At 46.2% G+C, this 26,693-nt stretch overlaps 2 protein-coding genes across 4 annotated transcripts; both read right to left on the bottom strand.

Moving 5' to 3' along the window:
• Positions 1-1,739: 1,739 nt before the first annotated feature.
• LOC125538228 (fibrillin protein 5 homolog) lies at positions 1,740-4,264 on the bottom strand. 2 transcript variants are annotated; one of them, XR_007296274.1, is made up of 7 exons: positions 3,848-4,264; positions 3,645-3,763; positions 3,297-3,419; positions 2,816-2,914; positions 2,664-2,728; positions 2,341-2,414; positions 1,740-2,174 (listed from the first exon to the last, which is right to left on the bottom strand). XR_007296274.1 is itself a non-coding variant. In XM_048701502.1 (7 exons), exons 1-7 carry the CDS (start codon positions 4,089-4,091, stop codon positions 2,090-2,092), a joined length of 789 nt encoding a protein of 262 aa, XP_048557459.1. In that variant the 5' UTR covers positions 4,092-4,260; the 3' UTR covers positions 1,740-2,089. The 2 variants fall into 2 exon arrangements, 1 of the variants encoding a protein (XP_048557459.1); XM_048701502.1 differs by having other exon boundaries at positions 2,664-2,708; positions 3,848-4,260.
• An 814-nt stretch (positions 4,265-5,078) lies between these two features.
• Positions 5,079-19,991, bottom strand: LOC125538227 (exocyst complex component SEC5B-like). Of its 2 annotated transcripts, XM_048701499.1 has the most exons (21): positions 19,416-19,987; positions 16,585-16,742; positions 15,271-15,368; positions 14,992-15,186; positions 14,759-14,886; positions 14,498-14,656; positions 13,378-13,482; positions 13,023-13,097; positions 12,770-12,907; positions 12,467-12,649; positions 11,932-12,087; positions 11,692-11,815; positions 11,399-11,609; positions 10,662-10,777; positions 10,335-10,560; positions 9,716-9,809; positions 9,195-9,272; positions 7,021-7,077; positions 6,177-6,326; positions 5,808-5,972; positions 5,079-5,586 (listed from the first exon to the last, which is right to left on the bottom strand). In XM_048701499.1, exons 1-21 carry the CDS (start codon positions 19,785-19,787, stop codon positions 5,353-5,355), a joined length of 3,222 nt encoding a protein of 1,073 aa, XP_048557456.1. In that variant the 5' UTR covers positions 19,788-19,987; the 3' UTR covers positions 5,079-5,352. The 2 variants fall into 2 exon arrangements, with proteins under 2 accessions (XP_048557456.1, XP_048557457.1); XM_048701500.1 differs by lacking the exon at positions 5,079-5,586 and having other exon boundaries at positions 5,871-6,000; positions 19,416-19,991.
• Between the last annotated feature and the right edge of the window lie 6,702 nt (positions 19,992-26,693).

Genomic DNA, 26,693 nt, shown 5'->3' with positions numbered 1-26,693 from the left:
TCAATTTTTTTTCTCGATTGCAGAAAAAAATCAAGGACGGAAAATTACAAAAAAAATAGTTCTGTTACTCGGATTGAGGCGTCCTTTGGAAACTAATTTGGTCTAGAAGTTTCTGAACCGACCTGAATTGTTTGTGATCTTACCGCTTATGAATCTCTTGTGGAAAGTAAAAAGGGTGACGAGACTTAGATTTCAGCATCTAGAAATAGCTCCCCCGAAAGTTAGATCCAACCTCAGGGAAGACTCTCATCTCGAAACCACCATAGCCATGAAAACCAGAGGGGGGAAATCCCTCTAACTGGGGGAGAAGGCCAAGGAAGAAGAAGGAGGGGAGGTTCCTCCTCTCCTCTGGTGGCGTCGAAATGCTGTCGGGGACGTCTCCGCCATCTCCGTCAACATCACCAACAACTCTCTCTTCCTTCTAATGGTGATGTGTGAACATTCCTCCCTTAGGTCCGAGGGTATGTGGTAGTGGCTATGTGTTCTATATATCTCTCCCTTGATCATGTAGGTTTCCAATCTTGATTGTGATCATGGGTTTTGTTGATAAAGTTGAACAATGTGATGTATCCATCATATTATTTTTGTGCTAAATGAATCATGCGCATGCTATGAGTTTCTTTATGTTGGATTGAATCTTTTGGGAATCAATGAGATTATGTCATGCATATCTAGTATATCTTTCAGAGATACCCATAGTGACATTGGGATGACTATGGGTCATGGTTAGAACGATAAAGATCATAAGGTGATTGTTTAGCATAATTTTTGGAGTTGTCTGAGGTTACATTGGGGTGTGCCTTATGGATTAGAAAGATAATCGGTATGCTCGGCCATACCTACACTCATCCCACTTTGGTCTAATTAAAAGAGAAACTTTGGAGTGATTCTTTACCACATATTTTGAGGATATATCATGTGTTTAAACTATGTTAATGATGTTGAGAGTTCGCACTAGTGGAATTATGAACCCTAGGCCTTATTTCCTAGCATTGAGATACTATTTTACTCCATATTTATTCCGAAAGTACAAATATTGTTACCATCCAAACTATCAATCTATCACCCAAATTATCAATTTCTTCGCCAAAATAGTGCACATATATAATTAACATTGTATTGTGTGCCTTTCAAAAAAAATGGATGTGGTGAGGACAGAAGAGACTACTTGTATTTGGTTGCAAAGTTGTTTAAGACAGAACACTTTCGACATATGCCTCCCGTTGATTGATAAACCTTAGGTCACTCACTTAAGAAAATGTTGTTGTCCTACAGTCCTCTGCGCTTGGAGGATCAAAAGACTCTAAAAGAATAGAAGTGTGTAGTAGACACGTCCTGAAATGTTTGTGGTGCCAAGATTTGAGTGGATGAAGAGCATGCTGTAACTCCTCGCCCAGCCGCCAAATACTGAGGCTCGTGGTCTTGATTTGGAGTAGACTCCAAAATTTAAGGATGCCCACATTGCAGGGTACCCGTTCTAAGAAAATATGGCAGGGTACCTTAGATGAGAAGGCAAAGAGAAAATATGCTACATGTACACATTTATTCAGGTTTAATTACATGATGCTATATGCCAAGCTCATCCCATGTTGCATGACTCTTAAAACAAAATTGTGCATATGTAGGTCGTTTTACAATCTTTGTGAGGCTGCAAAATTTCGTCAAACATTTAAAGAAATCCCGGTACAAATAAGACGAGCGATAAGCGAATAGTACTCGTAGTATTTGAAACTTTGACAGGTATTTGAAAAAAAATGTATTTCAAAATTGGATATTTGTTTAATTGCTCCCTATGATGGGGCAGTTTGATTCTCTATGTAACTGAACTTTCATAGTTACATACTTACATTGATACATTGACTGTGCACAGCTAAAAAATCCAAAAAACAAATGTTTCTACGGTCGTAAAAAAGAATGCTGCTTATCCTTTTCAGGAGAAATTGATGAGTGGTTGAATCGATGACCTGCACTGAGCTGTTAACAATCATTTGTGCCGCGGAATACGTTAATGTGGCCTCTTCTCTGAGTGTCGATGCACTCATTGTCAGAAATTACGAATATTTGCACACATTTTGCTTCGTAGATCTTCTTACACTTGAGATGGGTCTGTTTTCTCCAGAACAAAGATGTTTGCCTTGTCATCTCTGCCGATCCGTAGAGATTCGTCAACATATCTAGTAAAATTTGATGAGGAAGACTATATACATGAAGTAGGTTTGCTATATGTATAATTAGAAGAGTGGCAAAAACACCAATTTGGGAGGAAAAAAAACAGGCAGAAACACCAATTCGAAAAATCAATCAAGTGTAGAGTAGCACTCAGCAACACCAAAAGGATACGTTATCTCAAGCCAACCTTCTGGGTTGAATATGGCAAGGAGCATGTCGTAGTTCTTCTGGAAGATATTCATCAACTGCATAGCCCAATGTGACAAACGGTCAAAATAAACATTAGGTAAGTGAAAGACCATGGTATCATTCTTGTTCCACAAATAAACATAGTCCAAGGTGTCGTTCTTGTCACCAAACAAAAGATACGAGTGATTGGCCCTGAATTTAGTTTTGTTCATTTTGGTAGCGACATTAACATTTAAAACTTTTTCCCATTTCGCAGGGGATAACTATGTATTGGGTGTTGATACAATAAAGATCACAACTTGTACCTGATCTGGGGTGATTGTTGAACTCTCAAGCTTGATACCCACTCTCTGAAACAAGACACCACAAGCTGTGAGGAAATTACAGGCTTACGTCAATTAGCAGTCAGACACATGAAATTTTTAGACATGAGAGATGCCAGCATAGAATTTCTTACTGTTTTTGTCGTGATAGTGTAGGATGCTTCAATAGCAAGTTGGCCTGAGAATATCTTCAATGCTCTTGCGCTGAACTTTATGACACTCACCGCCTTTTCCTTTGGGTGTACAGAAGTGACGCTAAATCTCCATTTATTTCAAGATATACCAACAATCAAAATTTACTTGGTTGGGAAGTACTAGAATCTTTACAATAGCACTCAGTTTCATGAACTACTTGTACAGTTAAAACACAAATCCTATGTTTCTGGCATTGTGTATGAATCCTAATTTCGTTGCATTTCAATGCTAAGTTCAGGGCACAAGATTATCATTTAACATTACACTATTCAAAATCTACGCTACACAGCTGTAAAAGCATAAATTGTACAGTTGGGGCTACAGAGTACATACATACAAGAATTATAGAACAAATTAAAAAGGAAAAGGAAAAAATGTAGCATTGGTTTGCTGAAATTTGATGGGCAACGTTTGACTAACCTCCTTGACATCGATTATCTGGAAGAAATCCCCCAGGCTGATGAAATCTCGCAGGCCTAACTTGGTTCTCCTTTTCCCCAGAATCGAGATGGTGCTATAGATGAGCCTCCAGCAGCCGTCCACCTTGCATCGTCTCAAGTTTCCCAGAGTCAGTAATTGCAGGTGTTCCTCTGGTTTTTAAAAAATTTGGCATCTACTATTAACTGCCCAAGCCAGCGTAACTCTTTCTAGCAGTCACACTTTAAGCTTAAAAGCATGGAAGGACGAGTCAACACTTCAATTTACCGCGACCCATAGCTGAATTATACTACAAAAACTGATTGGAAGAAGAATATTCAGACTGTGTACCTTGTCGTGCAATTTGTCGGTGGGATTCGGTGTAGGATTCCGGGACTCCAAGAGCTCCACCAGAGCATGAATCTCGGACCTTTTCGCGGAGGTTATGCCAAATATTCCTCTGTCGATACCTTTTGCCAGAACAGTAGAGACAGGAATCAAGAGTCCAGTTCAGAAGCACCAACGAAACCAAGCACCAAATAGCAGCAGCAAACCTTCCAGAGCTTGGTACAGCGCAGACTTGGCGTCGCCCAGAGTCTCGTAGTGAGGCGCTAAGCTTTGCTCGGGAGGCACCGCGGCGCCTCTCGCCACCAGCCCCGCGCCCCGCGGCCGCGGCCGGCGCCGCGGAGCTGGTGGGTGGCACCGCGGGGAAGGCAGCGGCGTTCCGGTTCCCCTGGTGGGCGTGATAATGCAGTGGCGGTGAGGCGAGGGGGAGAGGAGGAGGAGGGAGGCTGCCATGGCAGGCAGGGCGGAGGGCGGGCGGGCTCACTCGCGGGGCCTACTCTTGGGCTGCACCATGCTCCCTCTCCTCCATGCGTGAGGTTGCTACTGGGAGACGTTGATTGGCGGGGCGGAGATATGCAGCTCTGGCCTCTGGGTGGGTCTGGGAGAGTGCAAACACGTGGAGTCGTGGACACGGGGGTCTGGGAGGATAACGTTCTTGTGTTGTGGTGCCTTGTTCGTTCCCGAGGAGTCGACCACGGCATGTTGCGTAGCAGTGCAAGTGGGTGCAGATGCAACTGTCCTGCGCATAGCCGTGTAGTGTAGGTCCCGTTTCAAGGAAAATATATAAACCGTTGCTGCTGCGCTGTGCTGACTACTGGAGGCAGAAGCCGGATCTCGAGCCTGCAACACGTGCTTGCTGACAACAATGCGAGACAAATCAAAATGCTGATCTTATCTTCCATCCAATTACAATCAGAAGATCCCCTCAATCCTAGCAAATTCTTGAGGAAGCCGGAGGTGTATGCTGTAGACAAGTACTCCCTCCATAAACTAATATAAGTAGTGATCTAAACGCTCTTATATTAGTTTATAGAGCGAGTACCAAATAATACAATTACTACAACCCAGGTTCAACTGTACAATGTATATACTAGTGCACAAACTAATATACGCAACACCTCGTCTCCTCGAGTATGCAACTCAGTCAACTCAGCCTAGAATATACACGCTCAGCTGAAACAGTGTGAGGTTCAAACGTAGGCTCAGACAACAGGAGTCATCATTACATTTAACGGGAGACGACCCAAGATAAGATCTACTCCCTCCATTTCTAAATACAAGACGTTTTAGAGATTTCAAATACAGACTACATACAGATGTATATATACGCACTCTAAAGTGTAGATTTACTCATTTTGCTCCATATGTAATATTGGAATGTCTAAAAAAGGCTTATATTAAGGAATGGAGGGAGTATCACTTGGTTCAAAACAAGTATAATTTGCAGTGGTATCTTCTGAAAACATGGAAATAACAATTCCAGTTCCTGGAGATTATACAAGTACAAAGTCCCGTACAGCAGCACCTGTACCCTGCCCTTTTATCATACAACACCAAAAGAATGGATCAAAATTCATAATACACAACATGATGCTAATTACAATGAATGGAAAAAAATACAAGCAACCCAAGAAAAGAGGGACTTCCTTTTTAAAAAAGGGAGTTTAAGGAAGAGGCCACGTCGATAAAGAAAATGTTGCTCTCAGCATTTAGTTCATCGGCGTCTTCTAGAGACTATGGGAGAATTTGAACTTGTCTGCTGCTGCCTTCTAAAACTAGGGGAGGAGACTTGAGCCTGGGGATGATGTGGTGCTGGTGCCTGGTAAGACGAATAAGCTGAAGTTTTCGAGCCTGATTGAAGAGTTGGCTCCATAAAACATGCTATATTTAATCGGGTTCTCTCCAGCTCCCCTTGCAGCAGATCACTGCCGTGTTGCTGAGCAAGAGCCTGGGGAAAACACAGACTTCCGATTATACAATGTCCGTTGCAAAAGTAAACTTACCCTAAAGAACACTTTTCAATGTAATCGAGCTTAGTCCAAAGGATCATAAATATCAAGGCTTACACAGCACGCCTATATTTCAATAGATTACTGTGATGGTACTCTACTAGATGAATTTTTCATGTATCACAATTCGTGGACAGGCATGAATGTTTGGAGTACTTACAAGCAAATCATCGGGTGATACTGATGGCACTTGTTTATCATCTGATGCAGCATCTTCACTGCCACTTTCACAGGCCTTCTCCAACAAACTCTCTTGCAAAGATTTCAGAGCTTGTTGTGCCTCAGTAGAGAAGTATGTGTTTAACACGGTTTCAAAATACTCAAGCTGCAAGCATATAACAAAAAGGAGAGTGCTTAACTTCACTAGTTGAACAACTGCATAGTAAAGGCTCATTAATAATCCTAAGGTAAACAAAAGTAACTACTCCCTCTGGCCCAAATTAATTGACACAGATTTAGCACGAAGTTCTACTAACTTTGTACTAAGTCTGCGACAATTAATATGGATCGGAGGGAGTACATAACTTACCTCAAGCATGAGCTGACAAAAACCATTTGCATCCAACATTCTGAGATCCTTGGCCTTGTTCTCATAAAAAAGACTAAGAAAGATGTCGACCAAACCCTCGACCAAAATTTTCATCGTTTTCTCCAACAAAGGCCTAGCACCCGAGTATACCTGAAACAAGACAAAGGTAGAGCATAAAAGAATTTTGATGGAATTAAAGCAGATTTATCCATGTACCTTACTTTACTGTATAGATTATAACTGCCAACAGCAACCTGTCATGCGGTTTCTGAAAACAAGCGGCCCTAGAGTTTTAAATTAGTGTTTATTTAGTGTATAAGTAGGAAACAGGATCCAGACAAAAGTTATCCAGAATGAAATACAATGGTTTTAATTTGGGTTATAGAACAAATACATCATAGCATCACTGGAAACAGAATTAAAATACATAATGCAGTGTTACCAAGTTCTTCAAAAATTGTCAAATTCCAGGACAGAGACCAGGTCCAGCTACCACTGAAAATGCCCTGTCTAGTACTTAATACCAGCCACCTTACAGACTAACTTTTTTACGGAAACATCAGGATCTCTGAGTATTCATTAAGCAGAAAAATATTGATCCAGTTTATAATATAAAGGTATTTTTCCTATATTTATCAGATAAACAGAAATAAAATAAAGTTTGAAATCTGTCCATTTTACTTGCACAATAGAAAGCTTAGCAGAACTGCAGAAGTGGACATAACGAACCCATCGGACTAAAAAAAAGTTTGAAATCTGCCCATTTTTACGCATGTTATTCCTGGAAAGATAGTTGTGTCACATGCTAAAATAATGAAAGGAAGAAAAGGAAAATGATAAAAACCTCGGCATGTACAGCTACAAGGATGTGCAGTAAATCAAGAGTTGCATCCCGTATGCCCTGCGAGGACAATAAATTGAATTAGAGTGCAACAAGACTACACTCGCATTGACAAAATGCTAAATTCGTAAGACAGCAAAAACATTTGCAACTCAATAAATGCATGCCACTACGCAAACACCAGTTAGGTCAGCAAAAAAAAGTGGAGCCACAAGATACTATTAGTGTAAGTTGTAACTGTCCTTGCAGTAAATGGGGAAGATGCTACATGTTCTGAATAAGCCCTGTTCATAGACAGTTCCTTGGCATGAAATCCCAACCCAGCCCATCCCAAGCCATTCCAAAGTAACACACTGGTGATGAAGAAGATGATTAAGCTGAGAATGCAGAAAGAAACAACAGGGGAGGATATATTTGAAAGAAGTTTGTGGCAACAATAAATTGAGAGAAGCAAATGGCAAGCATAAGATTCCAAAGATGTGATTGGCAACTCGAAAGAACTGAAAGAGGAGAGGTGATGCTGACGCTGGAATTGAACTAGCCTCACTGAAGTTAGTGAATGTGATCTCAGCAACGTGAGGCAAGAAACAATAATGTTCATCTGGGAGTGATGGGTGCTCTGCATGAAGGCCACCGGCAAGAAGCAGCCCAGCGCCTCATCCGGCAATGGTGCGAGGCAACCAGCAGCGCTTTCGCTCAGACGCACACGGAGGTGACTGCTGTTAAGCTTCATGCACTAGCCAACGCAACCAAAAGTCCGAACTGATGGAAAGGGCTAGGCAATCCACATATACACTTCAACACCCCCTCTCACATGTGACGCGGGAAGTCAACACATGGATAGACTGTAACGCCCCGGACACACCCGCCGGTGGTCGGGCTAGGCAATCCACATATACACTTCAACCCCCCCTCTCACGTGTGACGCGGGAAGTCAACACATGGATAGACTGTAACGCCCCGGACACACCCGCCGGTGGTCGTTACTCCTGGCGGGATCTAGACTGGCCCCACAGATCAATACTACTCTTTTCTGCGCACTTTGGGGCTGTTTGGTTTGAGACTAAATTTGCCTAAGGTTGCCACATCTAAGGTTAGGCAAGTTTGACCAACTTGGGTGGGTGTTTGGTTCAAGCCACACCTTAGGCAAGCCACACTAGGGTCCCACATCACATACACTCAAAAAGTGTGGCAAGATTCCCTTAGGCTTGCCAACTTGTGGCTCTCATTTTGAAGAACTAACCTTAGGCAAGTGTGGCAATATTATATGGCAAAATGTGGCATGGTTAGGCCTAGAACCAAACAGCCCCTTTGTCCTCACTCGTGCGCACCCGGGAGCAACTTCCCGGTCGGTCACCCATCCTGAAATTACTCCAAGCTGAGCATGCTTAACTTTGGAGTTCTATCCGAATGGGCTTCCGAAAAAGAAGGAATTCCTTATTGATATGAGTAGTCTATCATCCCTAATATAAATTGCGAGAGTCAGGACTTGAACTCAAGACCTTAGGCCCTGATACCATGTTAAGCTTCATGAACTAGCCCCAAAAGTCCGAACTGATGGAAAGGGCTAGGCAATCCACATATACACTTCAACAACTGCCAGCAGAAAACACCCCACCACCTCATCAGGCGATGCTGTTGCTTGATGCATCTGCCCTTCACTAGCAAACTGCTGGGCACCTACGCTCTCATCACAATTAGATCATAGCACTAGCCCGACTGCACAGCAACAATCACAGGAGTACAGGACACAATGTCACCACCAAGGAGCAGGAGAACATCCTTCTGGACAGAGTGCAATACCGGGCACCTCAGTGCTGAGAGGTCGGATGCGCAGAAGAGGTCGCCATCCTGCTGAGCAAGAGGTCGTGCTCAGTGCCACCACTGCCAACGATTAGGAGCAGGGCATTGGCAGAGAACTGGAAATAAAACAGGAGTGCGAACGGAAGCTATTGTTTAGTGGCAAATTGGTAATGTAGCCCACGAACTGTGCAAAACCTGCCAAGAAGGGTTGTGCAGCAGTTTGAGTGGGTTGGATCCAGCCATGATTTTGAACTGCATCAGGACGGAAACTCTAGCGGTAGAATGCAATTGGCTGTTTCATCAATAAATAAAGAACTACTAATAGATAATTGAGATAGCATCAATAGGGGCTTGTCATCCTTTGTATTGCATACCTTCACTACAGGTGCTGCCCCCCAATGAATCCCAGAATCCAACAGATAGTTCTGTGCAGCATTTCTGATCACGTTTGACTAATCAAAAGAAAACAAAAAATCATGATGAGTAAAAGCGAAAGCAGACTATAAAATGCGAACATACCCAAAAACTGATAATCCGGAAAACATGTTTATGTCGTCAAGTATGATCTACTTGTTTACAAGCATATGGCTTATTCCAGAGTAATAGAAAGCCAGTACAACAACAACGGCTTTTAATCAAATTACTGCTACTTCATACCAAAATGAAATATTATAGTTGGCATCATTTAAGCGATTCTTTCAAAGATTATACTACTGTTGACGGATGACAATATATCTGGTGTTTGCGTAACAAATCTTCAGCAAGTAAAATATCCCAAATTAACGTTCGCACAACAAGATAGGAATAAAGCGACAAGGCGCCCTGGCAGCGGGATGTTCAACAGATCATACATATACTGGTTGATCAACACAAAGTCCACCATTGCCAACCATACCTTTGCAAAAGTATATTGGTCGAGGACTTTATCCTCAAGTCCAGAGAAGGATGTCACAAGATCTCGCATATCAGCACTACGTTCATCATTATCCCTGTGATAGTGAAACTGTCATTGGTGAAGTAGATGTATCTTGAGAAATGTTTCTAAAATGAGTAAATAATATTTTCATTCATCTATTCATGCTTACAAGAAATATATATGGATAAAGAATGAGACATACAAGGTTTTCTTCTAATGACTGATATCCTACAAAAAGGAGAGGCTCGAAACTGGATGCAACAAGGTACAAAATGCAGCATATTCATAGGATACCACACTAATGGAAATGATTTCAGAGTTAGGCTCATCTGAAGATAAATTTGTACTTAACCCTAGAAATCTTTTTGCATCTTCCTTCCCAGACACTAGTGCCATTCATAGCGACAGCCCTAACTGGTGGGTGGAAGATAATGACATGAAAATAGTAAAGAACTAACAACAGATGACCTCAAGAAAATTATTATTCTTTGAGGGTGGAATGTTAGGGAATTTGAACCATAATAGGTTTTAGAGCATTATGCAATGCAGCAATACTTGAAGAATGCTACCAGAAAAATAAGTGAAGTAGGCCAGGTACCTGATCGGAGACCAAATGTGCCTATATTTGTTATACAGTTGATCTGAAAGTTCTGCTTTACAATATCCAATGTTACTCAAAACAACCAATAGCTTCTTGTGCAAGTTTCCATCCATGCTAGCAGATGATTCTCTATCAGTACCATTCATATACCCATTTTGCACATGATTGTTTTCTTTATTTGATCTACTCTGAGCTAGTTCCGCTCCAAATGTCCCCAGATAACCTGATAAGTTTACACAGGTTGTGAAGAATAAACAATGATGCCATAATTAAATACAACAATTCAGAATTTCAGAATAACTATAACATAAATCAACTCCATACCTGCAAAATCCCGAAAAGAATTTAGAAATGCAAGTCTAACAGACTCATGGATTTCCTGAAGCTGTCGAGTAATGTCGTAAGACTTGGCAGTCTCATTCCTGAGATTAAAGATCATTCTGAAATAGACAACGTAGATCAGGATGCAGTCTGTCTGTCTCTGTATTATTATACATTTTTGTGACCGGGGGGGGGGGGGGGGGGGGGGGGGGGTGCATTGTGATGTGTGATTGATCATGATATGGTCCCTCCATTCCAATGAATAAGGCGCGCACGCATCCCCAAATCCAACTTTGACCATAAATTAGACCGATGTTATACATTTTTGTGAACTAAAAATTATACCACTGAATAGTTCTTTCGAATATGAATTCAATGGTATAATTTTTATCGCATATAACTCACATTTGATATGTCTAATTTATGGTCAAAGTTGAATTTTGGGGTGTGAGTAACAAGAATGCAACTGCCTTGCCTTGCATTGTCATAGACTAACATATTGTGCTTGCAAAAAGAAAGATATTTAGCCTCCCCTAGTTGTGCAGAAAACCTGGAGTTCCCAACAAGGAAATAAGCTTTGAAATGCAAACATTACAAAGAAAAGGTCAACTACAGGGGAAAAAATACAGCCAGAAAACTTCACATGGCTCAGAAATCGCAACCATAAGTGCTTAACTCCGTAACAAACTAGACAAATTGATAAAGTACAGTGTTGAGCAGAAATACAGAAGCACGCTTACAATTCAATCCGGTCCATTGCGGAAATTGTGATTTCACGGAACTCCAAGGGCAGGCATGAAATTGCATACGGAGACTTGTTTCTCTCAAGGGTTGACAAAGTAACCCAAGTCTCATGTTTTGATACTTCCTTAGTTGTTACCCGCATCCAAGAACAAAGTCGAAGAATGTAGAGCTTTGTCATTTCAGAATGAAGGGCATGCAACATTTTAACTGGCACAGTTGTTAAACACATTCAGGATACACAGCAAATTTCTGTGTAAAAGCAACTTCTAGAAAATGGCACTAACTATACCAGCAGTTGGAGATGAATCCTTCCCCTCGAGGGTCTGACAAGCCTTAGCTATTTCTTTTATAGTGTCACCCATAAATGGACGAAGAATGTTGCATTCCTCAAAATCACGAAAAGTATTCTGAACCTGTTTGTGTGAAAGCACGATTACTAGAATTGCAAATACAATCATAAGACCAAGTGCAAAGTATTAAGTATCATGGTTAACAAACAAATTTTCCCAGCATGCAGTAAGTAATGTACCTTCGTGTCGAAAACAGATACAGTAGCACAAACCATACTAGCAACCTCATCAAGACTATGGTTTGTGTACTTCGCCTCCGCACCTTTATCATCGGTCTTATTTGCACCAGATTTTGCATTCATCTCAGAATCAGCAAGTGCATTGCCAGCAGCTGCCTGTAAGGAATAAGCTAACACATCTGTGTGGTTCTTTATTATGCTCAAACAAATATAAGATGGTGGCTCTTCTAACTTCCATATGACAATGCGAAGCAGACATCAGACTTTCATGTGACAATGTGAAGCAGGCATCAGATTTTCATATTGACATTATCAGAACAATTTACATGAAGCATATGTAAACTTTTCAGTTTGAGTTCAATATTGCGCGAACAGGGAGATGGAAGGTTGCACAAGTTTCCGCAAAACAATATGCTTGTAGCAAGACCTAACCTATACGGCTACTAAACATGAAAAGCCATTTGCTTAGAACAATATACTCAAGGTGAATCATGCTTAGCTACCATGCAACTAATACGATTTTGCGTGTCCATACCTTTGCAAATTTTCCACTGAAGACAGATAAAGCTAATCTCCAGAATGCTGGAACATGCTGGATAAGTACAGCACTTAACCTGCGTATGTAAGTTGCCCTTAAACTATCAGCCTCTTCAGCCATGAAGCTTAATGACAATTGATCATCTTGAAAAGAATCACCAATAGCAGAATCAACTTCCAACTACACAAACAAAACAAAAGAGGGCCACATTAACAAAAAGAAAAGCCATGAATACCATGGTAATATCATAAGAATAACGAATCATGTATCATCCTGAACAAGAGAAAGTAAGACACTCACTGATTTATTCGACTCTTGTTGCAGCTGCCTCCATTTTGAATCAGATAGCACTTTCTCATGTCTTTTATTTTGCAAAATCTCCATTCGCACTTCATGATCTACGGTACACTTCTCAAATAATCCATGAATTCTGCCATTCTGATAGAAAATAGTAGTGTATAAGCACATTTAGAATATGGTATGACAGAGAGTGGAGATGATTTAATAGGAAAATGTCAGCTATAGCATGAAGCTTCTGGTCAAGGGTGATAACCTGAATATTAAGATAATGCCACACTGGATCAGTCTCAGGCTCCAACTCCAACAATAGCCGGACAATGTTCTCAAGCTGAAAGTTGGAATAGAATCAGTAAGCAAATAGAACCAAATCATCAGATAAATTTGATCTACAAATAGTGTAAGTATTGCTAGTAATCAGATAGTCAATTTTAGTCCCAGCAGTATCCTAAGGTTATCCATCCACTTCCTATGTCTCGTAGAAGTGTCACACTATCTGATCAAGGTCAAGATCCCTCAAATCTAACTTCACAAGTTAAGCCATCTTTCAATGTCAACAGAAGTAATGAAATTCAAGGTGTCAAAAACACAAAATATTACAGTGTACTAACCTCAGCAAGGTCGAGATGAGGATCTTCCATTGACTTATAAAGCATGCCCCTGAATTCATGCATTACCTTCTCCACTTCTTCCAGTACACGTTTCAGTATTCCAACCTACAGGTTGTCCATTGTAGTATCATATAATAAACATATAAAATGCACTAAAACTACAGTTGATTGTGGTGTGCCTAACAAATAACAATGAGGGGAAGCGCTACAAAGACAATGAAAATTTGAACAATATGTAACAGCCAATAAAATCAAGTTAGCGACACACATGCAAGTCAGTACTTTCGGGTTTCTAAGAGCTGAGTGTGAATCAAGCAACCTCTGTTATTAGAAAATTGTATATTGTTGTCCATATAGAAGTACAAATATAATAAAGCAAACAACAGTGGGACTTAAAACCCTAAAGTATATGGAAAACATGAGACAAATGATGCATGCACAACCGCCAGTCAGCTGCAACATGCAAGACATCGTCATGGCATTTCTATCATACACTGCCTCGTAAACAGAAAGACAAGCAGGCGGCATGAAAAGAAGATATTAAGAGGTGAGATCCTTCAAAACTCTACCATAAACTTGTTGCGTGCTCTGATCAAGCACAAATTGGTAGCAAATGATGGTATAATTACACATCATTTTAGTAAGTATCTCGGAGACTAGGGGAGCAATCTCCTGTAATGGAATTTTGGCATGGTGCCACAAACTACTGGAAATAATTCAACGGTAAGGCAATGACAATGCAACCCCACTAAAGCCCTAATAAGTCACTGCCAAGTAGATGACTGTGTCTGCTTTAGCTGTTTTGTTAGGTAATGATCATACAAGTTTCTCCTGTATGCATCGAAAATTTCTTAATGCTGAATTTAAAGTAGATATATTTAATACTTTTTACACTAAACAAATTACTACACCAATTTACTAAGCAGCAAATAGAGGGGAGATAGCAATCTAGGACGGTAATGCAAATATGATGGATATCACTGGTCCATGGTCCCCACTAAATCCCCAAGGTTGTTTGAGTAAAGACAATGACCAGTAAGCATGTACACCCTGCCCATTCCCGTAACTCCTAATCGTATGGTGATAGGCAAGGCTAAAATAAATTAAGAAGTCGGCATACATGAGAAGGAAGAACAATTGATTTTGCTTTTTGGTACTCTCTGACAGCTAGATCATACTCTCCTTTCCTAATGTTGCCACGAATTGCGCTTGGCAGGTTAAATAATGTCCGGAATCTCTGAAGCATTCCTTGAACAGATCTGATCTTATCAGCTTGGGCCTGTATAAGGGGGTTTACTTTAGTACACTCAAGAAGGAATCTTGCAGAAATACCAATCAAGATAAATGAGAAGTAGCTCGAGAGAAAGTTTAGTTAGTTTACCTGCCTCTCAAATAGAGGCTCAAATGCACGATTTGCCACACCGCTAATTTTTTGAGTGACTGAATATAAGTGAGATGTACCTGCACCTTCAGGATCGTCTTCTATCTGTCTCAGTTTCGACTCAATGTCTGCAGAAAAAATAGCATATTTACAAGGAGATGCAGACACTGTACAGAATGTAAATGACAACACATGTAGCAGCAATAAGGAAAAACTAACAACAAAATTAATACCATCTATTGTGGTTTTGCAGGAGACAAAACAATCAAAATTCTCCTTGACTAGTTGTTTTTTCTGCTGTGTTCTCCCTTTGAGATCAGTTTTCAAGGTAAGAGCACCAGACTCCAAATCAGCAGCACTTGTATCTTTGTGGACCCACGAGAGAAAAACCTTGGGATCAAAATGAGGAGAAGAATATATAACTTTCTCTGCAAATGTACAAAAAAATATACCATTTGTTAAAAAAGAACAATAATAAAGAAAGGGATATTGCGTATGATGAACAGGCATACCTCGCATACTGGGGTCCAAACCCTGGGACTTCTCCCTTGAAACTGGAGAACTCATTGAAGCTTCAGTGATTAGCCGCAGGGACTTATTATCCATAACACTGGTAAGGAAATAAGCATTATCTAATCATGAAAAAGCAGTCGACATAGAAGAATAGAAAATAAACAACACATGGTTATTTTGATTCCCTGTGCTACATAGCCTGTGAAGCAGACACTGCACCGCACAGCACTATCGACGCTTTTGAGTTAATATAATAATATCTGTTATGTCCAAATTCCAAATAGATCACAACAAAGGCCATGTTCATTACTTCAATAAATTTTTAAAATGTGATTCGCAAATCTTTCCATGAATGATGATGCCTATTTGGCCAGGCTTCTACTAAAGCTTCTAAAGGCAGATGAAGAAACCAGTCTAAATACCAGGCTTCTTCTCCACTTGCCTTTTGGATAAACAGCTATCTCAAAGAATGACAAAGAATATGATCCCTCCTACCGTTTCTCCACTTGTCTTTTGAATAAACGGAAGCTAACGCAAAGGACACAGAAAGCTAATCCCTCCTAGCTTCTCTAGCTTTTTACCTGATTGTCCCACCCACCCAATCTTAAGCTGGCTTCTGGACTTCTCCAACAAAACAAAACAAAATGTATTGGCTCTCAGCGTGTTTGGTTTGGGGGAATTAGAGATAGGGAATGGGAGTTGAGGGGTGAGGAGACTAAAAGTCCACTGTTTGATTAGAGGAAATGGGAGTTTAAGTGGGAAGGGGAATGGGAGTTGAGGAAGCCAATTCCCACTTATTTCTTCCCAGGGGATACCCTGTTAATTCATGAGTCGAGTTTTATCCCACACTAATTCCTACCATATGCCAAACAAGGGAATGGGAGTAAAAATCTACTTCCCATGACTAATCCCTCCATAAACACCTTGTGCAAACTCCCATTCCCCTGCCCAAGTGTTTACCAAACAGGCTGTCTGGGTCAGAAGCTAGTATCCATAAAAGTGTCTTTAAGGCCAAGGCATATAGGATTTGACAGTTTGTGCGTACTCATCCACAATCACAGAAGACTGTGAAAAGAAATATTAGTACCCGCATAGCAGCAGGATACTCATCAAAAATTCACATAAGGCATTCATAGAATATATGTGAAGCCCAAGGTGCACCTTTTGGTGCAAGGGATGCACTAGTAGGTGAGAACTGAGCATGAACTGGACTTATCTTTTACAAAATATTTTCCAGGTGTAATATGATTGGAGCACTAGAAACAGAACACGGCTTTAATTGATCATAAATGTTTGATGACCCAGATAGTTACCCAAGGCCTAATGGATCCAAAACCTCCACGCCTTTAGGTAAAGTCTGTACACTTGTGAGCGCCTTTCGAGCTGCTGCTGCTGCTGCCGCTTTCTGATCAAGTGCTTGAACGCTAGGCGCTGCTCTTGCTTCACGCATTTCCCGAACCCTGCGAGCAAGCTGGCCGAAGCAAAGGCGGATGAGCGTTAGGCCTTTTCTGCATGAGTATGGAAACAAAGAAGTGCAATATAGCATGTGAAATGAAACTTCATGTTCAAGGCATTTGGTAACTATTATCAAAGAATGCAGACATATGAAGATGATGTATAAGGAGACATCAAGGTTGAATGGCTGAGATTAAGGGTGTGTTTGGTTGGGCACTTCAAGTGGAATATAATGAAACGGTTCTATACTTGGAGCACATTACTGTGTTTGGTTGTGGAGGAACGGAATGCGCCGGTTCTACCAAGGGACTATACTCCCAGATGCGGAACCGGGTGATACCTCTGAATCGGTGGAATCTACACGTTCTCGCTGGAATTAGCGACAAAAAAAAAACATCACGGCTCACCCAGGACCTAGCCTCAGTCCCCACGATTCCCCTACCCTCTCCCTCCCTCGAGCTAGCCAATGTAGCCGTCACGCTGATGGAGAGACTCTGTAGCTGCTGGCTCTCCGATGCTCTGCCACCTTGCGCTCCCGCCGCTTCTCTCAGGCTCCGCCGACGCGCGCCTGCCGGACTTTGTCCCGTAGTCACCCCTCCTCCGCCTCGAGCTCGGCGCTAAGGGCGCCGCGCCATAGCCGCCTCAAGTTCCTCCCTGAGAACTCATTGGGGATGCCACCGACGAGCCAGTCCTTGGACATGTCCAAGGCTTACAGCTCGTTACGTACAGTCGCCAGCTGCTGCGGCGGTGAGGGGCCTGCCGGAGAGGCTGTTGCTGCTTCACCTTGTTTGCAGAGGAGGGCAATGGTGGCTGAACGCCCAAGGATGCGTTGCTGCCACATGTGCTGTTCCTGCTGCTGTGTACTAGAAGGGAAGAGGGATCAAAACAGCAGCAACAGCAGCGATGACTCAGGTCGCACAGCTGCATCGGAGGGCCCATGGAGCAAACAGAGACACGCGGCCCCACCAGCACAGCAGCAAGTTAAATTCTCTTGCGGCTTCGTCAACGGTGATGCCAATCTATCTTGCAGACTGAGATTTTTACGTATCACACAAGTCTTGGCTACTCAAAACAACTCATGAATTGACATGGCTAAGCGTACACCGATATGTACTTACGTAGATTGGTCTGGAACCACAGTTTCAGGTTTCTATAAAATGCTAGTTGCAACAGTTGTACAATTTGGTATTTCTTGTGTACATCGGTGCTGCATTTTTATGTGATCTTATGCAGTTATGCTGAAGTATTCAGTGCTTCATGACACAGTGCTGGATTACTTGATAAGATTAATACCCATGTTAATTCTTGGAAAGATGTACTTTTATCAGATAAGAACTACTCCCTCTGTAAAGAAATATAATAGCATTTAGATCAATTTTTCAAGAAATATAAGAGCATTTATATTTCTTGAAAAATTGATCTAAATGCTCTTATATTTCTTTACGGAGGGAGTACTAAATTTTGGAGTACATGAGTGTATGCGCAAATTTGAGAAAGAAGAGGGACAATTGTATACCCTCCATAACTATCAAGATATTTTGTTTGGATGACTAGGATTTTGCAGATCTTTTCACATCTATATGAGTGGATGACTTTTCCTTACAGATTTTGACAATATATTCTCCTGTCCTATTGTTTGTTAAAGATGCAAAGAGCTATAGTGGTGAAAAATATACATATACATATGTGAGAGGTAATCTCACCATTCCTATGCAAGGGGTGAGCTGAACCAAATCCATTCCCTTCCTCTCTCCAACCAAACACTAAAATGGAACCGTTCCATTTCACCTAATTGCTCAGAACCAAGCAACGGAACGGAACCAACCCATTCCAGTGGAATGGAACCATGACATTCCATTCCACTTAGTTCCCCAACCAAACACACCCTAAGCTGAGTCCAGTGGATCATTTTTACATGAACATTCTACTGAGTCGGACTGCAGACACTTATGAATAATAGTCCCTCCGTCCGGAATTAGTTGACGTTCAAACAGATGTATCTAGACGTATTTCAGTGCTAGATACATCCATTTGAGCGTCAAGTAATTCCGGGCGGAGGAAGAATATGTGATGTACAAGAATTCTGTGAATTTGCAGCTAGAAGAAACCCAAATGAAAGTTGTCTTATTCAGCAACCTACAGAGGAAACACTTAGCAGCAATGTCGTGGCAATCGTAACCACACCGGTACAGTTGTTGTGATGAACCTAGCGTTGCTTATGACACATTAGCAAAGTTGTATAAGCACTGGCTATGATTATGTCAAACTCCATGTTCAGCATCCAAATCTCATGAAGATACAAGCAGGCTAAGTGGAAATGTGGAATGCGTCTCACATGATTAAACTACACCCTCGCCAAAAATGCCCCCTGTCCAAACAAGCAGGCCTACTCTGCAGTGCCACAACTAACACGGCGCACGACACAATTGAATTGGGCACACTCTATATAATCCAGATGGAGCTAAAACAATGCGCATGTTGAAAGCGAAGTAGCTGTACAAGCTTGACGCCAGTGGCTAAAATTTAGCAATCAAACAACGATCCGACCCCGTTGAAATTGAAATCAAGAAAATCTACTCTCTGGCTCATTTCCCTGGAAACCCTCGAGAGAAGCACAATTGAGCGGGTGATCAAAGCGTACGATCACCACAGACGCCAACCCCGGGATCGAGATCTCTGCAATCCGTACCTCAGCCTCGTCGACACGCTTCCAGCTCCTGGGCTCAGCGTCGTCGAGATCAGCATCGTCCCGCGACGCGGCCCTCCGAGCCCCGGCGCGGCCGCCCCCGCGGGGCGGCGGGGGCCCGCGCTCGCGGGCGGGGGCGCCGTCCTCGTCGCCGGAGGAAATGGATAGCATCTCGACCTCGGAGTCGTCGTCCTCGTCGCCGCCGCGGCTGGGCTGGCGCGCCTTGGCGCCGCCGCGGGCGTTGGCGGGCGGGCGGACGAGGTTGACGACGGGCTTGTTCGCGCCGGCCGGGCGCTGGTGGCTGAGGTCCCGGGCGGCCTGCTCCTGCAGCGCCATCTGGAGGAGCTCGTCCTCGTCGACATCGCTGTCGCTCATGGCCGGAGGCGTCGGGTCGGGGCCTGGATCTGGAGGGGAGGAGGAGGAGGAGGGAGGGAGGGGGAGTGAGAGGGAGAAATTTCGACCGCCTGGTGGTGGTGGGAGATCTGCACTGCACGCACGGAAAGACGGGACGGAGTTTGCTGGACCGAACGGCGGTTCAAAGGCGGAAGTGCGGAATGGCTCGTCTCTCTCGTCCCGTGCTTGGATTGGATGCGGACGCGAAGGGAACCGGCTCCGGTGGCCGTGACGTACCGGCCAGAAGCTGAGAAGGATACGGTAAGCGGTACAGCCGTACAGGCAGGCTGAGCTTGCGTGACCGCAACTATTATGTAGGATTTTGATAGGATATGATTTCTATAGGAAAAATTCTTTCATAGCTCTTTGGTTTGTAGGAATGAAATCCTATTTTTATGGAAAAATTCTTTCTATCCTTCACATTTTATAGGAAAATAAACATTAGCCTAGACTTAATGGAAAAAATCATATGGTGTGAATCAAAGGGCATCTTCTTTTCTATTCATGTGCATAGAATTTAAGATGCATGTCATTTCATTTCCTATGATTTTTCAATCCTATGAACTAAAGAAGGCCTAAAGTGTGTTTGCTTGAGTCACGAAGTAGAATGTAAATGTAAGTCTTAGAGATATATTTGTGATACATGTATTTGGTAGTCTAGCATTTGTAATCTTGTAATCCGTCTCCTACCTTATTTCTAGGAGAGGCGTCTTGCCCTCCAAATATTGTATTCAATATATACTCGCCCTCGAGGCTCAATAATACATCCATCATATTGCACCAATCTTCTCTTTTTCCCTTATAACATGGTATCTATCGCAAGTCGATCCTAAACCTATCTGCCGCTGTTTCCGCACCCGCGCGTCGTCCCTGAGGCGGTCGGTTTCCATGACCGTTGCCGGGGGCCGCGCCGCCCGTACCTAGGATTCGTCCGCCGGTCGTGTTGACCGGCTGCCCTAGAGAGTCTTTTCACTGAGCCTTGCTCCGGAGTTTTCTCTCTCCCGCCGGTCATCTTGATCGCGCGGTTTCTTTTTGGTTTTTCGATCTATTCTTGATCGGTTTGCGTCGCCCACCGCCGCCGTCGACCCCGAGCGTCTCTACTTCGACCCCGGCGCGACCAGCCGGCCTCTCCTCCGACCCGGCGGCCACGCGCGCCGAGGCGGCCCGTCAGGGCCAGTCGCCGTCCGCGCGTCGGTCCGCCCGTCGCCCTGCGCCGGCCGTCACCGCCCTGCTCCGGCCGGGACACATGCATCGTCTCGACCCGGTAGCCTCGCGCCATGCGACGGCCAATCATAGTCGTAGCTCGCGCGCCGGCCCGCCCATCAATCCACATCACCCGTCTCCGCCGCGTCTGCCCGGCGGCCCGGCGGTTTACCTCGCCGGCCTCGTCCTCGGCTGCGTCGGGACGGCTGCGTCGGCTGCCTCAACTCGGGCGCCGCTGCTCCATTGGTCGCTCGAGCCTCGCTGCCCGGGTGTCGGCATTGCTTTGGCGGCCCGGGCGCTGGTGCTGACAAGCTTGTCCGCGCGACGTCTCACGCCGTCCGTCATCGCCGGCTTCATCTCGGACTCTGCCGCCACCACGCGTCCACCGAGCGGCGTCCCCGACCTCGCGCGCGATCGGCTTGATCTCCCGCTCGTCGTCGCGATCCGCCTCATCTACGCCGCGCGACCGACCTGGCCCGTCGGTTACGCGCGCCTCCGCGGGTCACGTGAAGATCGTCCCCGAGTTTAGCGCGCCTCTCCACTGATCGAGCATCGGGCTGCCGCTGCATCACCCCGTCGGGACGCAGCACCGCCGCCCCGTGGTTCTCCTCGCGGCTGCATCGAATCGTGCGTCGCCCCTTCGTGCCGTAGTGTCGCGATACGCGGTCCCGCCGCCGACCCGAGGTCGTCCCCGCGGTTGCACCGAATCGCGAACCGCCATTGTGTGGCCCCTTCGGGCCGCAGCGTCGCGGCCCGCGGTCCCCGCCGCCGCCCAGAGGTCTTCCCGCCGTCGCCACGACCCGCCTGTCGCCGCTGCGTCGCCCCATCGAGCCGTAGCGCCGCGGCCCGCGGTCCGCTCTGCCGTCATCGCGCGTCGACCTCCCATGGTATGTGCCGCGCCGTCTTCCTTTGCGCGGGAACGCCACCGTCCGTGCTGGTCTTCGTCACGCTGTCAGGGTTCTTCGCCTATTTCGAGCATCGCCGCCGCGCTTTTAACATGGCCGCCGCCGTCAGGCCGCCGCCGCTGCTCTTCTTCGGCCGCCGCCGCCACTACCCCCGTAGCCACCGCAGCCGCCCGTCCACCCCCTTCGTCTTCGTCCAGCACCAGCCCGTCACCAGCGTCGCCGTCATCTACCCTGACCGCTTCATCTACTCTGACAACCGCGGGCGACATTGGCCTCACGCTGATTGGCGCCGCTACCGTCGTCGAGTCCTTCTCTGTTGGCCTCTCTGACTTCTTCGACATGGCGTACAGCTCGTGCAGGTCCCAGTCTCCGCATGCCCGGTGCTGGCCACACCAATGTGTGCCTTCATCCACGACGTGTCCCCGGGCCTGGCAAGCCTGGTCGGCGCTTCGTCAACTTCATCTTCGTCCGTCTACTCATGCCCGGTGCTGGCAGCACCGGTGTGTGCCTTCGTCTACGATGTGTCCCCGGGTTTGGCAAACCCGCTGCGACGCGTCGTCAACAACATCTCCTTACCGGCGCACCACTACTTCGACACCACTGCGCCCATGCTAACTCGGCGCCCCCTTGCGCCCGCGGCTCCACGTGACTTCCTCGACCGGCCACCCCGACTCGACATCGACCACGGCATTCTTCGCACGGCTACCTCGACACGGCTACACCACCCACGCTCTCGGCTACCTCGACAACGACACAAAGGGCTATCATCCGCTTGAGCAACTCGTCGGCTTCCTCTACAGTCAATGCGTCCGCGACACGACACCGTCCATGATGCTCCCGCTACGACTGTGGGGGCATGTCAGCCCGTCGGCTGATACTCTCTCCAGTCTGACCCTCCGCGACGCTCCTGTTGTTCGCAACGCTACCGCTACGACTGCGGGGGGATCTTAGAGATATATTTGGGATACATGTATTTGGTAGTCTAGGATTTGTAATTGTAGGATCGAAAGTATGTCTAGAGGGGGGTGATTAGACTACTTGACCAAATAAAAACTTAACCTTTTCCCAATTTTAGTTCTTGGCAGATTTTAGCTATTGTAGGACAAGTCAAGCAATCATCACACAATTCAAGCAAGCATGCAAAGAGTATATTGGCAGCGGAAAGTAAAGCATGCAACTTGCAAGAATGTAAAGGGAAGGGTTTGGAGAATTCAAACGCAATTGGAGACACGGATGTTTTTCCCGTGGTTCGGATAGGTGGTGCTATCCTACATCCACGTTGATGGAGACTTCAACCCACGAAGGGTAACGGTTGCGCGAGTCCACGGAGGGCTCCACCCACGAAGGGTAATGGTTGCGCGAGTCCACGGAGGGCTCCACCCACGAAGGGTCCACGAAGAAGCAACCACCCACGAAGGGTCCACGAAGAAGCAACCTTGTCTATCCCACCATGGCCATCGCCCACGAAGGACTTGCCTCACTAGCGGTAGATCTTCATGAAGTAGGCGATCTCCTTGCCCTTACAAACTCCTTGGTTCAACTCCACAATCTTGTCGGAGGCTCCCAAGTAACACCTAGCCAATCTAGGAGACACCACTCTCCAAGAAGTAACAAATGGTGTGTAGGTAATGAACCCCAACACTCAACTCTCTCTCATAGGATTTGGATTTTGTGGAAAGAAGATTTGAGTGGAAAGCAACTTGGGGAAGGCTATAGATCAAGATTCATATGGTAGGAATGGAATATCTTGGTCTCAACACATGAGTAGGTGGTTCTCTCTCAGAACATATGAGTTGGAATTGTGTATGTGTTCTGATGGCTCTATCCATGAATGAAGAGGAGGTGGAGGGGTATATATAGCCTCCACACAAAATCCAACCGTTACACACAGTTTTCCAATCTCGGTGGGACCGAATTAACAAACTCGGTCGGACCGAAAAGGTAAACCTAGTGACCGTTAGAGATTTTCGGTGGGACTGACATGCAACTCGGTAGGACCGATATGGTTAGGGTTTGGGCATAACGTAATCTCGGTGAGACCGATTACACAAACTCGGTGAGACCGAGTTTGGTAATAAGCTAACCAGAGAGTTGGTCAGGTAAACTCGGTGGGACCGATTTGCTCTTTCGGTGAGACCGAAAAGTTACAAAAAGGAAACATAGAGTTTACACTGCAATCTCGGTGGGACCGATTCGCTCTTTCGGTGAGACCGAAAAGTTACGAAAGGGAAACGGAGAGTTTGCAATCCCATCTCGGTGAGACCGAGATCCCTATTGGTAGAACCGAATTGCTAGGGTTTGGCAGTGGCTTATGACAAGTGAAACTCGGTGGCGCCGGATAGAAAGAATCGGTAGGACCGAGTTTGGCTTAGGGTTTAGGTCATATGTGGATATGGGAAAGTAGTTGAGGGTTTTGGAGCATATCACTAAGCACATGAAGCAAGAGGCTCATTAAGCAACACCTCATCCCTCCTTGATAGTATTGGCTTTTCCTAAAGACTCAATGTGATCTTGGATCACTAAAATATAAAATGAAGAGTCTTGAGCTTTTGAGCTTGAGTCAATCCTTTGTCCTTAGCATTTTGAGGGTTCCACTTTCACATCCATGCCATTCCAATCATTGAGCTTTCCTGAAATAGTCATCTTGGAATAGCATTAGCTCAATGAGCTATATGTTGTTATGAATTACCAAAACCACCTAGGGATAGTTGCACTTTCAGTAATCCGTCTCCTACCTTATCTCTAGGAGAGGCGTCTTACCCTCCAAGTCTTGTACTCAATATATACTCGCCCTCGAGGATCAATAATACATCCATCATATTCCACCAATCTCCTCTCTTTCCCTTCTAACAGTAAGAGCATGCCCGGCCGTTCAGCCCCTCAAAGCGCCAAAAAATGTCGTCTGTGGCCGAATCGGCGTTTACTTTCGGCGTGGAGGCGATTACGTTCCCAGTCGTCGCCCCCAGGTCGCCCCCAAATCGGCGCAAACTCAGCGATTTGATTCAAATTTGTACAAACACGACACAAACTCGGCAATTTCATTCAGGTTTGTACAAAAAAACAGAAAACAAACTACGCCTACTATGCCTAGCCCTACTACGCCGCTGCCATCGCCCGCCTTCTACATGCCGAGGAGCCTCTAGAACCAGGTGTAGTTGCCGCCGCCACCGTCGTCATCGTTGTCGCCGTCGCCATCGTTGCCCTGTGTCCCGCCGGAGCCGCCGTCGTCCCTGCTGCACCACTGACCAAGGTCGCCGACGCGCGGGGGGTGGACGGCCCGGGCGCGTCCTCGTCGTCGCTGTCGAGGACGACGATGCCGCCCTCGTCGCATCCATGGTGCCGGACCTTGATCTCCTCGTAGGCCCGGCGGCGCTGGCGCTCCACCTGCTCGAGGACGTATTCCGCCTTCGCCCACTTGAGGGCGGTCTCGTCGGCGTCGGCCATCTCCGCGTGCTCCTTCTTGACGGGGAGCAACCCCGGCTCGGTCTTCGGCCGGACGAGGCGGAGGGAACGAGGGGAGAGGCGGCCACCCTCGTTGATGACCAGGGCGCCGCTGAGGGTGCGGCGCCCAAGCGGTGGCTCCTGCGGCTCCGACTTGACGGGGCGGAGCGCCGGCGACCTGGAGGAGAGCGAACCAGAACCCGACAACGAGGAGGTCGCCGCCTCCATTCGCCGCGGCATCCAGGAACTACCGTGGCGACGAGAGAAGGACGGGGGCGCCGGGTACTCGAGGCGCGGCGTGTTGCCGGTCTTGATGTGGTCGAGGACGGCCTCGAGGGTGCGGCCGGGCATGCCCCACCATTCGCGTCGCCCGTCAACGTTGAGGTGGCCGCGGGGGATGGTGTCGTTGGCTGAGGCGACCTGGTCTTCGTGGCGGTGGTCGAAGTACATCGTCGTGTGGCGGTCGGTGGCATACATCGACTCCTTCAGCTCCGCCTCCGACAACGACGAACGGATGCGGGCGATCTCGGCGTGCCGTTCAGCCCCGGTGGGCACCGGGACGCCACTGGTGCTCAGCCTCCATGAGCCTGGCACCCGCATGTCTGGGGGTGCTGGGTAGTCGGCCTTGTAGAGGAGGCACGCCTCGTCCTCGCGAAGATGGCGTCGGTCGAAGCTGTTCGCCACCGCGGCGTCGCCTGGGTAACGCTCGGCCATTGCTCGTCGGCGGGGGAAGAGGGGGAGAATGGCTTATGTGGCGAGAAGAGACGAGAGAGGAGGTGAGGTGTGGCAACTGTGGCATTCACCGGCGGGGAGGTCGGCTTTTATAACCAAAGTGGGGTGGTGAGAACTTGCTCGCCGGGTGCCGTGTGGCGGGAGCGGGCGGGACGCGCATCGCGGCACCTTCACTGCGCCGCTCGTGAGGCATCAATGGGAAGCTGGCTGGCGTGGCAGCCTTGGCATTGATTCCCACGGAAACCGAGGCGATGAGGACGACGAAGCGACATGTCACTGACTTGGCGGGCCCATTCCCATTCGCGCCAAAATCAGTTTTCCCCGGCGCCCCCACGCGTCCCCCAGCGCGCCGGGTTCGGCCTGGTTCTGCGGCGCCAGTTTCGGCCCACCCCGGTGAAAAAGGGCTCCTCGGGGTGCGACTGGGCCGTATTTTGCCGCCGGCGCGAAAAAATGGCCTGGGGGCTGTTGGGGGCCCGGCTGGAGATGCTCTAAGAGCAACTCCAACGAAGCGACCCAAGTCCTGTCCATTTTGTCTGTGTCTTGTTCGTTTGGGTTGGTCGAGCAGATGGGTTTGTTCCCTTTTCGTTTGGGTCAACCGGTGTGTCCA

Source organism: Triticum urartu, chromosome 2 (genome assembly GCF_003073215.2).
Source record: "Triticum urartu cultivar G1812 chromosome 2, Tu2.1, whole genome shotgun sequence".
Taxonomy (NCBI): Eukaryota; Viridiplantae; Streptophyta; class Magnoliopsida; order Poales; family Poaceae; genus Triticum; species Triticum urartu.
This window is presented reverse-complemented; position numbering and strand designations above follow the sequence as displayed.